Source organism: Dermacentor albipictus, chromosome 2 (assembly GCF_038994185.2).
Source record: "Dermacentor albipictus isolate Rhodes 1998 colony chromosome 2, USDA_Dalb.pri_finalv2, whole genome shotgun sequence".
NCBI lineage: Eukaryota > Metazoa > Arthropoda > Arachnida > Ixodida > Ixodidae > Dermacentor > Dermacentor albipictus.
The window spans coordinates 167,483,729-167,496,077 of record NC_091822.1 but is presented as its reverse complement, the minus strand read 5'-3'; the positions used below and the strand labels follow the sequence as shown (position 1 = coordinate 167,496,077).

General features: G+C 45.6%; 2 protein-coding genes across 2 annotated transcripts in view; both read right to left on the bottom strand.

Annotated features, from left to right (window-relative positions):
• The window catches only part of LOC139056284 (double C2-like domain-containing protein beta), a 33,531-nt gene extending 33,089 nt beyond the window's left edge, over positions 1-442 (bottom strand). The window contains exon 1 of the mRNA XM_070534386.1: positions 266-442. Within this exon, the coding sequence (XP_070390487.1) occupies positions 266-308 (43 nt within the window). The 5' untranslated portion in view covers positions 309-442. The remainder of the gene's footprint in view (positions 1-265) is intronic.
• A 1,260-nt stretch (positions 443-1,702) lies between these two features.
• The window catches only part of LOC139056283 (rab effector Noc2-like), a 96,476-nt gene continuing 85,829 nt past the window's right edge, over positions 1,703-12,349 (bottom strand). The window contains exon 10 of the mRNA XM_070534385.1: positions 1,703-12,066. Coding sequence (XP_070390486.1) covers positions 11,875-12,066 — 192 coding nt within the window. The 3' untranslated portion in view covers positions 1,703-11,874. The remainder of the gene's footprint in view (positions 12,067-12,349) is intronic.

The window sequence follows — 12,349 nt, the reverse complement described above, 5'->3', positions numbered from 1 at the left end:
GTATAGGGGGATCCAGCAAGTACGGACATGAGCACAAGTAACAGGAACGGACAGGACAACGCTGGTACCAGCGCTGTCCCGTCCGTTCCTTTTACTTGTGCTCGCGTCCGTACTTGCTGCAACGCCCTATACGTTCACCATGCACCAATTAGCCCAGCAGAGCACACTTCTAAACTGCTGTCCGTAAGAAATGATGCCAGCCACTCATCACAGCGGATGTATTATTAGGAAAGCGACCACCGAACGGCAAGCAAAATGAACTTACGAACTACAAGCATTGTGAATACGGGCCATGAATCTGCAGCCATTGTAGATGGCAGCCACTTCTGCCGAGAACTGCAGTAGCTGGCAGAAAGAGCAGGTGCGACAGCACTCAGCCTGTTTAGGTATCCTGCATGCTTGCTTTCTGCATTCGGTCCCCTTGGCCTTGCTTTCAGCTGGCTGTTAGCCATCCGCAATGCTTCCACAAGCAGTGCCGACACTTGGCGACTGGGGCTGAGGTTAAGTGCGCTTGCGCTAAACGACCGTTCACTTTTCCGAGCGTTTCCGAGCGTTCGAAATTTTGAAGAAAGCTTTTGGAACTGGTGCGACTGAAGAACTCTCGTGGTAAACAACATTCTTGTCAACCGAGATGTTCCACCGAAACGTACGGCTTTCGTCGAAAGAAACGAAGCCACTAAATGCCCGAGTGTCGTTGCCGAATCCTGGCTGCATCGTAGTCATGATACGGACCCCATAGCACAAAAATGATCCACAGAGGTTGAGGGTTACCGTTGGCGTCCTTCTCCCGAGCTTCCGATAGGCGTGAACACAAAAGGAGGCTTATCTCAAGGTCCGTAGTCAGCTGCGGTAACTTGTACGGTGGTTTCCTTTCTTTTGACAAAGTGTGTACTATATCGATCCGTTGCCCGAACGTTGATTCTTTGCTCTCAAGAATAAGGACCGGTCACTGCAGTGCGATTGAGGACTGAAAGTATTTGAAGCCGCTATTCGAACTGAAAAGCCCTCAAAAGGCCAACCTCGTGCTCCCGTGCCATCTCGCTTCCTATACGTCGTCCTCCCCTAGTTTACAGCAGAACGAAAATGGCAGCCCATTCCGTACAATGCCTTCGGATTTCCTGTCGTGTCACCACAGCTAATGCTCTGCCGTTTATGACCGCGTTTCCTTTGTTATGGGACTGCTTCGGTTACTCTAGTAAAACACCTGTTATCAGCGGCCGCATTCCGCTTCATTCTCGAAATCTAAACTAGAATACGTGTCTTATCGTGTTGACTTGTTCCTGTCGTAATATTAAGCGACGTTTTCGCAAATCGAATGGTTGGCAACGGTGGACTCTGTACAGATATAAGTGTTGATTGACTGACCAATTGATTGATTGATTGATTGATTGATTGATTGATTGATTGATTGATTGATTGATTGATTGATTGATTAGGCTATTACGCAGCTCTCGTGTAGTGACTAAACCTCATGAATTGTGACTGACTGATAAGCCGGCTGATCGATCAGCCGTACCGCAACATCTAAATATGCATGCAACTTACGTCGCACTCACTCGCACGGGTGACATGCTGCTCACTTGCACGGGTTGTAACAGCAGTGCATGTCGAGCCTGTAAGCGCACTGCAGACAATGCGCACCAGCCCCGTTCAACAAAATAGAGGCAACCAAGGAAGCAAAAGAAAAGAAGCACAAACTCAGTCGCATTTCAGCAGCATAATTTAATGCATCGAGTTGAACGGGGAAACAGCAAAATGGGTACATCACAGGAACACACAGAAAAACAAAAAAATGTTGCAAAGCGGCGGCAATCTCAAAGAAAAGTAAACAAAGAGACACAGCAAGGTACATCGGGAACACATTGTCAGTGAAAAACAGCTGTGATCCGCAGGGGATGAAGCAGGCGGGAAGCGAGGGCATCTCATCATCTTGTACAATACATGTTCATTTATATGTTATCATAATGTCACCGGGTCCTTGGTCTAGCCCGTACAATGAGCTTCTTTAATGAATCATCATAGTTATCATCATTGCATAAGTTAAGAGATCTCTCTCCGCAAAGCAAACGCAAGCGCGTGAGTACAGGCGATAGTAGCGTGATTACCTTATGACAGTACATAAATATACGCGGCATTTAAAGGCAATTGCGCGGTTCTAACAATTGACAGAAAACCAGAATTGCACTTTGTCAAACGCGCATTCAAGACACGTGGGAAGGTCACCATATCTTAAGATATATCACGTGAGAAAAAGATTCTGATATGAAAGTCTGCTTCGACGTCGCAGCTTGAACATCACAAGGACGTACACTGCAGCCCTGCTCACAAGGGAGCGGCTCAATAGCATTTCAAGTGGCGCCATACGCTGAAGTCAAAGTGCTCAGTCTTGAGACACTAGGTGGCTCATTTCCCAGTGAGATGCTTAGAAGAAACCGCAGAAGTCCTGCGACACTAGCGTCTAATCGATTTCAGGGAAAGAAAGTGTAGATAAAGTACGGCGTCGGGCTTTGCTCCAAACAGCGTCTATCCTTTCTTTGATTCTTTGCACGCGCCATAGAGTCCTCTACTATTAGGAGCACGGCGCATAAAATATGACGCAAAAAAATCTTCTTGCGCAAGGTCAATTAGGCGGGGGTGAGACCAATGCTCTACGACTTATTTAAACCGCAACTATAGCAATCATGTGTAAATTAGCTACAGAGAACAGCAATAGGAACCTCACGCTCAGGAAGCGTCAACGCAGAAGCCCGAATATAGCCACCCGCTCAGTAAGATCACGCGATTTTTTTCATCCTTTTGATATAGTTACCTATTACTGTTGCACGCAATTATTTTAAGACATGTCTCACGTGCGATGTCATTTACGATTGTTGTAGCGATGTTGCTCCCGTTTTTTGGTGCAGTACCAAGTGTGTAATGTTCACGTCGCAAAGCAACGCGGCCCACGCGTTAGCTATAGAATGGTTCGCAGTGTGGTGGGATATCGCATGCGTTGAGGGAGAGAGATTGCTGACAGAATAGTGGCATTAGACGAAAGAAGGGCCACAACGCGAGCGCGGTCATCTCCTAAGTTTTGATAATCTCGACGCATAGATCTCCAGCGCGACAAGGTATCGTTCAAAACTCTCCTTTCTCATTTGCTTATTGACGCGCAGATATCAAAACATTGAAATGTTTACGCATCTGTTTCATCGACACTTCAGCATTGAAAGAGCCGAAAAGAAATTTTCTGCCGTCACGAAAGGCACTCTCATTGTGATTTTCGTAAATACTACGGTCATCACGAAGCAACTCACGAAGGAAGCTCTTGCTGTAACGAAAGTTCGTGTGGTACACCACGACATCGTGTGGTCACGAAATCAACTCGTAAGTTTAATATCTCGACGTGAAAACAAAGTTTTCCGGTGTCACGACTAGTGTGCACACTTAGGAATATAACAAAAACGGGGGCAAATATTCGTGTCGTGAGTCTGCCGTGCAGTCGTGGCAACGCAGTTTTCTGTAGTCACGACAGAACTTCAGTTGCGAACACCAAATGTAGCGACACGAATTGTCTTAACATAGGAACAACCTTTCTTGTGATTACAGCAACCCATGTTCAATGTCTGAAGTATCGTCGCCACGACGACGAGGCCAATTACCTTGTCGTCGCGACAGAAAACGTTGTCGCCTCTGCAATTTGTATATCTTACGACTTGATTCTCTCACACCGTGCTTTTGAAAATTGGCACGATGCGTACTGCACAACAGAACCCCGCTGTTACTCGCGGCGCGTCTTAGAAACAGCGTCTTAGACCGATGTTATCTGCTCGAAGCTAGCGGCAGCTTTTTGCACGCAGTTGCTGGCGCTAGAAGACAAGTACACTGATTGTAGTAGTAATAGCAAACAAGTAATGGTAGCAACAGCAGTGGAGTGTTAAGGCTACTCTTACCAGTCGTACGTGGGATGGCATGCTACAACCGTACCACCTGTCTGCAGATTAACTTCAACGACCTTGTTATCAAGACAGAAAAGCTTTGTTGCCACGACAAGACTGACGACACACATTCTCGTAGTATACTGGGACATTCTTTCTGTCCTCACTGTTAACTGGATCAACTAACCGTGCGCGCTTGCGAGTAAAATGTGCTACCAGGAAGACACGTGCGTGAGTAGTGTGTTTGCTATAACGTGTTGCTTACTATAAGTTCACGATAGGTTGTGCAACTTGTGCGCAGTGTAAAATGAGAGACCACAGAACTATATGTATATACATATATATGTAAGGCTAGATGTTGTGACTCTGTTGAGAAAAATATATAATATACAGACTAGCGTGCGTTACTTGACAATTCCGGCTTCCGTACGTATCTCGGTATTGTTTAGGCGAGCAGTTCTCGAAGCGTTTGAAGCGAGTGCGCTTAAAACTCTTCGAGAGACCCGAGGGATGGCGAAAAAGCTAGCGCTGACGATTCATAGTTAACCCGCTTCACGTAGCGGCTTAGCTATGAAAAAAAAAGCAAATTGCTGCCTGCAGCAGGAACGAGAAGACCCTCGAGACTTTCTCTTCTTGAGAAAGTCGTAGCCTATATGAGAAAGCTGTGTGAAAGTGTCGATTCACAAAGCCACGAAAGGCGCGTTTTTTTGTGTGTGATGGTGCGCTGACAAACTGAAGACTGGAAAAAAAATTCATCGTCTTCAAGCAGGGCTGTCGTCGCTTCTCGATATTTAAAAAGTTGCTTAATGCGTTGAACGAAAACCGCTTTTCCGATCAGCAGACCTAGGTGAGTTTCAGTTCAAGAGGCTGAGTTTCCATGCGTGATTGATGAAAAGACGTAATAGCAAACAGAGAATGTGGAAAACGTGCTTTTGTTACATTGTAAACTTGGCAAGCATAGTGTTTGGCACGCGGAGGATGATTTCTTGAGTGCGTGAGAACTTGACAATATCGTCGCGTTGTAGTGTCGGCAGCCGTGGCCATTGCCATGGTGTCGCAAAAGGAATTGTCCAATTTTTTTTTTCCGCTTGGGTTCCCACGCGGTAAAGCGTCAGTGTGAAACTACATATAAGCAAGCAGGCCAGTTTCATAGAGATACTGCAATATTGACTTATTGAAATCTGTTGTCCATAATCTATATTTCATAGTCTTCAGCTTCGTCACTGTTCGGTTTTACACCCTTAAGTACACTTTTGCGAATTGTCTTTGTCCCAGGGCACATCCCAAGTAGATGGCAAGCAATAGCATGGTGGAAAAGCGAATGTAATGGTGGCAATATGTCATACACGGAGAAGTTATGCAAAAATCTGGCAACTTGTACAACAGAAGGAGTGCAAGCACCGAACACTGAAGAGTGTCTGCTTGTGCGTTCGTCTGAATACCAGCTTCGAAAGATTGACAGTCCTACACGACGAAAATTCAATCCGATCCCGCATCAGTTTGTAAATGTCATAAACTGTACGAGTGAGCATTGTTCGTTCCACGACACCCAAGAAAAAAGATGTGCAGTGTTGAAGGAAAGGAAAGATTGCCACACGCTGTCATCATGTACCCATAAAAGTCTGCTTGCATATCAAACGTTAGATTTTCCTATACAAATATAATCTATTTTATACAATCATCCTTGCTCAATGGCAGTTATGTTCCCAGTGTTGTAGTGAGAGTTACTATCGTGTTATTTTCGGCACTGCTTTAATTATTACGCGCGGGAGGCGCCTTTACCCTGTTTAAAGCTTACGCAGTGGTCAAGCGCACCTGTTACTTCCCAATATGTTAGTCTAGATAACTTATTTCATAGATTCTTGCATAGATTAAGCGCGATAGTGTGAGATGAGCAACTCAGTTGCGTCTACGAATGCTCGCCAGCAGCTGAGCCAACAGCAGAAGTGAGCGCAAGATAGCGCGTAGGCCAGGTGTCGACAAAATGTGTTTCGTAAAGTGTGAGACCTGACAATTTGGCACACTCTCCGTCATAATCTGATGTCAAGGACTGGTAATTGTCCTGTAGTATTAAGCCTCGCGAAATGTGCCTGACTTGTGATGCACTACATCTTGAAAAGGTCATCAAGGACGCTAACTTCGTCATATGCTCCCATAAAAGCGTACAGTGTTCGGAAACGAAAGTAAAGAAGCGCTGTCGTGGCACTAAAAACCTAAGCGCTCAAACTCCGACGTATGCGACGTTACGGGGATGTAATGCTGCTTTCTGACAACGGATTTAACCTCTTGAAAGTGGCACAACACCAGTTCGAACTAGAGAGTCGGAAATCAACGCAATATCTTAGATGCGAAGGAACGACCATGTGCATTGGAGCAACGCTACCTAAACGTGAAGGACGCTCAGGGCTTAGTTAATGTGCTACATATTAACCACGTCTTTAGCTAAAGGCAAACTACAACCACGTCTTCCATGAGGCGCAGAGACAGATCTGTGTACAAGTGGCATAGTTCATATTTACGCGAACGACTGAATTGTGTAATTGAAGTTACTAGTTGTGCGTACAAGGGCTAGCTTTCTTCACGCAAGTCATCAGACCTGTCGCCGCACAGACAAGAACGACAGCATCGTGTCGTTTGTCAAACAGCTCTGCGCTTTGCCTGGAGTTTCCCCCACAACAAGCTCAGCATACCCTGAGCAAGCCTATACCTTGATAAATAAAGTTCAAGTTCTCACAGTGCATTACATTCAGGCTGAACAAACGCAGGTTCAAAGGAAGGCAAACACGGTAATATAATGAGCCGCACCATACTATGCCCTTGGCGTAAGTAATTTATATATTCAGCGTATGTGAGACTAGCAATGGCTGTTATTTAGACAAGATATGTAGGCAAGATATTTAGACAAGTGATCAATCTAGTCTAGTTGTGCATTACATAGAAGAGCGGTCTTTCGGTTGAATGATATGATGTGTGGGTTGCGTTCACAAGATATGTGTGGTTAGTTACGCCTACGTTGTCCTTTCTATGATTAAAGCGATTTGCAGTCAGTGTTACGAAATTTACCGAGCACTGAGGAACCACGTAACGTCACTGCATAGGTTAATAAGGTACCTTGTCTCTCTGTGCTGAAAGTAGATGTTGGAAAGAATTCCGACACCCAGTACCAGCAAAATAACCACATTATATCCCAAGTCAGTGTTAGTTTTAATCGCTGCTTTTTCGCATACTGGTTCTCGCTTTCTGTTAGCATCTATTTCGCTAACTTGTTTACAAATCTTGCGATTGTCCGTTGCCGAGAACGCCAGAAAGAGCCGTTGTTGAAGTTCTGATTTGTTGTTGTACTTTAACGTTATCATAGCCAAGAAACTCAAGCGTCCGTCCAGTATAATTTAAGGCGTATTACACGGCTACGAATGCAGCTCCATGCGCAATATGCAGGGGTACAGTCAAATATGTATTACATAGGCCACAGTGGCTCATAATCTGTGCAAAACGCAAAAGTGTTCCACAAGACTATGTCCGATGAAAAAGCTATTCAGTAGACATTCGCATGTCAGGTTAGAATCCTGGAGGAATAATTGTTGCTAAAAAACTAAATTTGCTTCCCTATATTACTCCATGGTAATTTAATTTGGAAGTCGACACTAAATACTGAACAAGACTTGTATCAACTATCAACTAAACTGAATGCGATCGTGAAGGTGCTGACAGGAGACCTAACGCCTCAAACATCGTGAAACGCTGATGTTAACGAAGAGGAGAATTTTCGCTTGGTCTCATATTGTCAGCTCGCGTTGGTACTCATCTTTTTCTTTTATTTCGGAAACTTCTCAATACGTTCTTTGTCGCATGATCAATGAGTACAGAAAGCATATGGAAGCAGCGTAGCTATTTGTTCGCTGCTTTGTCTTGCTATAGTCCAGCACAGCACTCAAAATTTGACTAAATCACGAAATTGCAGTCGCTAGAACACAAGGAAGAAAACCTCTGAGTACATGCTACTAAATCCAACATTACATTAAAAGGCACCTCGATGGCAATTTAAAGTAGGGACACGTTCAATTTGGTATATAACAAAATTTCAAGAGTCATCACAAAATTTCTCTTCCTTGCTTGTAACGATCAACAAGTATTCAACAACAACAGAAAAAGACAATACAAATGCACAACTCTGGGACCGCCACTGAACGAGTGAGTAAGATCATGCAATGCTTCCAGGAGGCAGCAATCTCGTCAAAGCAACAAGCAGCACGCATAACCCAGCAAAATAACGAGGCACAGCAGAACTCTTTAATGCATCGTGAACGTGCAACAGGCATCAAACGAAAGCAAAATACAAGAGGCTCGGCACAGCGTCATGCCTGTAGCGCCACATAAGACAGCTTTCCACGAGTCCATAGCAAACTATACGCACGGCGAAGCATTTTGCGCCAGAGTCCATCGCACCGTGGCCCTCCTTTAACGCCCAGTCGTGACGTCACGAGAAACTGACGTCGTGAGAAACTGACGTCACGATACGCCGTTGCTGCAATCGCAGCAGTTGCCACACGCAAGTGCAGCCAGAAGAAATGCGCACATCATGTTTAATTATTTTTATTTGCCACGCCATCATAACTAGCCTTATTGCTACATGAGAACAACAAATTTTGTTATTTGTCATGGCGTTACAGTGAGGTCGATGACGCGAGGTTCAGCATTTCGAGATCAAATGTAGCTTAAAATTAAAACGTATTGTAATCGTTTCCCAATCTTCGCGTACTTGCGAAGTGTGATTTCCTTTTTCTTTTCTTTTTTACGTGCAAGAACCATGCCTTCGAGTTCCGAGAACTACTAATATATCAAGTACCAATTTCCCAGCACATTTGTAAGCAGCCTGGAGCTTCGAGAGGTTAAATTTCTTTCGCTATTAATAGAGTAATGGAAAAACCATAAGCTTCACTTTCAAATTTCCTCAAGATGTTCCTTCAGTTCACTTAAAGAGCAAGCGTACATCAAAACTGCTCGGCGTTTTGTCGGGAAAACGTCAGGAAAGAATCACGTGAGGCCGGTACGATGACTACGCAGAATGCTTCTCACGTGTCCATACAATCACAAAAATACATAACGCGACAAGAAGCAGCCATGCGAATGATAGTAAACCGTCTTTTAATGGGACACCTTTCCTCATAGACATTCCCGCAGGTCATGTACCTTGGCGTGGAAGAGTGAAGTTGCTCTCCTAAGAAAAAGCAGCGATTTCTTCCTTGCGCTTCGACACAAATCACGCTCATGACTAGATGACGATCACTTGTGCGAGTACAATTCAGTGCGTCACGTTATGAGGTCGATACTACAAACGCAGTGCTTTTACACGTCAAACAACGACGACAAATTTTGCATACGTCACTGCGACAAACACGTTCGTCAGATGTGACACAAGCACAAGGCCCCTGCATATGCCTCTTTTCAGGAGTGCTTTCGAACATCCTGACACGAAACGAGTAGAACACGTCGGTAAAACCTGCCCAGTGAACTATGATATAGTGCGCGAATACTGCCGTACCCTGACGGCCATGAAAAGTCTGCGAAAGTGTCAGCCGCGAGTTCACAAGTCGCCGCACAGAAAAGCAGAGGTGTCATTGTTTATAAAGTTTGCATTGGAGGGTTCCTAAGGCTAGCGCTGTCGCTCCTCTCGTTTTTTTCTCTCTATTGTCGAAGTCATCGCAGACACTATACGTCATGTAAAACGCTGGAAGCCACGTGACATTGGTGTTTGAAAAAAATGACGTAGCCTCCGAAGTATCCACGTGTTTGGCTACGTGAAGGTACTAGGCTAACCTACAGAAACGCAGGCGCTGAGCTGACTACGGGCAAGGTGGTCGGCTGAGGTTCTTTTTTCTAAATAATTCTTCAAGTATGCAGCAAGTGTCACTTCTTGCAGTTGTCTTTTGCAGTTATTTTTCTCAGTTTTCTTTTTTTTCTCGATAGTAACTAAGACTGTCAGCTGAAGCTGTGCTCTCAGATTCTAGCTCCAAGCGCCTTCTTACTTCACGTATGCGCGGGCAGCTATAACTGCAGCCAATGCAAAAGACCACCGGTGCGTATGTGCTGCTTCTCTCTACCGTAAGCGATGACGCGCCAAGTATCGCTACAAGATGTGAAGGTGGAGAGCCACTTCTTTTTCTTCTCTCCTGTCTGCTTCAACGAGCAACGTTTGCCAACATCTGCGGAGGCCTGTCGACACTGGTGCGAAGCCTTGCCTGTACGGGCGATGTTAAATTCTTCTCCGTCACGCGCATATATCTCTGCGTTTCTTTAGCCGTAGAGGACTGGCGATTGACATCGCACATTGTTTGCGCACATTTAGAACTCGCTGCGCACCAACAGGCGCGGAAGATTTCTGAAACTGGCTGGCGCCATGACAAGTGAATCTCGTCGCAGACAACGATGCATTCTTCGTATTTGTGCCCATCTGAAAACCAGGTCCAGCATCCTGGCTGAGAGCGAATGCTCCTACGGCCGCTGTGTTTCCTATAATCCCTGCGTCTCACTGCACCTGTTTAACGAGTCGCCATGTCATCTTTCTCCTTAAACTTATACAGCCAAAGGAAAAGAATGGTTCAAGCATGTGTCGACGCCAAAGAAGACGAGGTCGAAGTACATGGCGGTCCAAAAGATTCGATGATTAAATGTTGACTATATCTTCTATTATCTCTATTTTTTCGTGTTAACATTCACTCATTTCATATCTTATTTGAATCGTGTATTACGCCCAGTTACGTTGGCCGAAGAAACATTCTTCGAAAGCATGCCTCTATGTCTATGCCTGAGCGACTTTGCCCACTAATTCTTACAACCCACATGATTTCCTTTTGATCAATATGGTTAATACCAAGGGATGATCGAATCCAAATAGAAAAATAAACATGTTACGCAAGCAACCGTCCACCTTGTTTTTTTTTAGCATCAACACTTGCTTGACCCCTTTCTTCCTTTCTTTTCCTTTTGGCCAAGAGGCCAGGTAGGCCGGTGTCAGAGCTTATTTCGTTGTAGAGCAAGCTGAACGACAAGGACAACAGAAAGGCACATTTGACGCACACAGCGCTGTGTGTGTCAAAGGTGCCTTTCTGATGTTCTTGTTTGTCATTTAGTTTTCGCTACAACAAAATAAGACATGCCGTACCAACAAGCGCCTATAGCTATCCTCACTAATGCCAACGATAACGTAGTCTACGGTGCAATGTGTTTACTTTTCGAATATATTGGCGCGAAGTACGCTCGTACCTCTAATTTTACCTATTCTGCGAGTAAATCTCGCTTCTTGTAGGCACCGCCGAAGCGGGCTTCCGGAAACCATTGTCTAGCCCTGCTTTTTCCAAGCTAAGTCACGCCATTTTGATCCTTAATGCGGGCCGTGCGGCAGCTTTGCCCCAACATGCCTTTATATACGGCGGTGCATCCTTTACAGGGGCATATTGCAATACAGTTAATGTTCGAGTGTATGGCGCTTATTACGCCCTTGCCGCTAATTTAACCTACTGTGCTAATAATTATAGCTTCCTGCCTCATTGAGACCTCCAGTTTGATACCTCTTGGATTTCTTAGCACGGTCCGGAGGCGCAATAGTGACGTTTCCTTTTTCTGGAAGTAGTTAAAAGATACCCAGATCCCAGATACTCCAAACCTCACGAAGTCAGCTAAGAAGGCCTTGTCTTCAAAAATGAACACGAGAAATCAGGTATACCAGTGCACTAACTATACAGTTATGACTGCCCGCGCGAAACGAATGTGTTATTCCACAGCCAAGGCCTCTTGCGTCGCGCTGCCAGAACCCGTCGTTCGAGAGGAACCCGCCTTTGCAAACACACTCGACGTTGCACTCGATACACAACAGTGCTTTACAGTCGCCGCTGTCGTAGCGTGTGGTGGGAGGGCCGAGAAAAAGTCACTTCGCGTACGCGCACACGTTCTCTCGCTACTACCTGGTGGTGAGCCTGAGCCTGCGGATGAAACTCTTGCTCTTGGGCTTACTTGAGTCGGCGCGGCCGCCGTTGCTGCTCGCGTCGTCGCCTTCCACGTCGAGCAGCTCGCGGCGCGACGATCGCGGCGGGTGGGCGCTCACGTAGCGGCCCGTGCCGCCGATGCTGCCCAGGCTGTCGGCCGAGCGGTCCTGCGTCGTGGCGACAGAAAAAGAAGCGGGCGCGCGCCATACGGCGTCATGTGGTGTCAAGTTTGATTCGAAAAGTGTGATGAGGTTACCCACACGTGATAGAAACACTACAGCAGTAGATCCCACAGGGTAGAATAAAAGAATGACAAGGGGCCGGATCCCCCATGTTTACAAAGACGGGGTAATTGTAAAGAAAAGAGTAATCACTAATTTCGGACGCGTGAATGAGCTTAGTAACAATAAGCATCTTGACGTACCAAGATTGAGTGAAGGAGAGTACAAG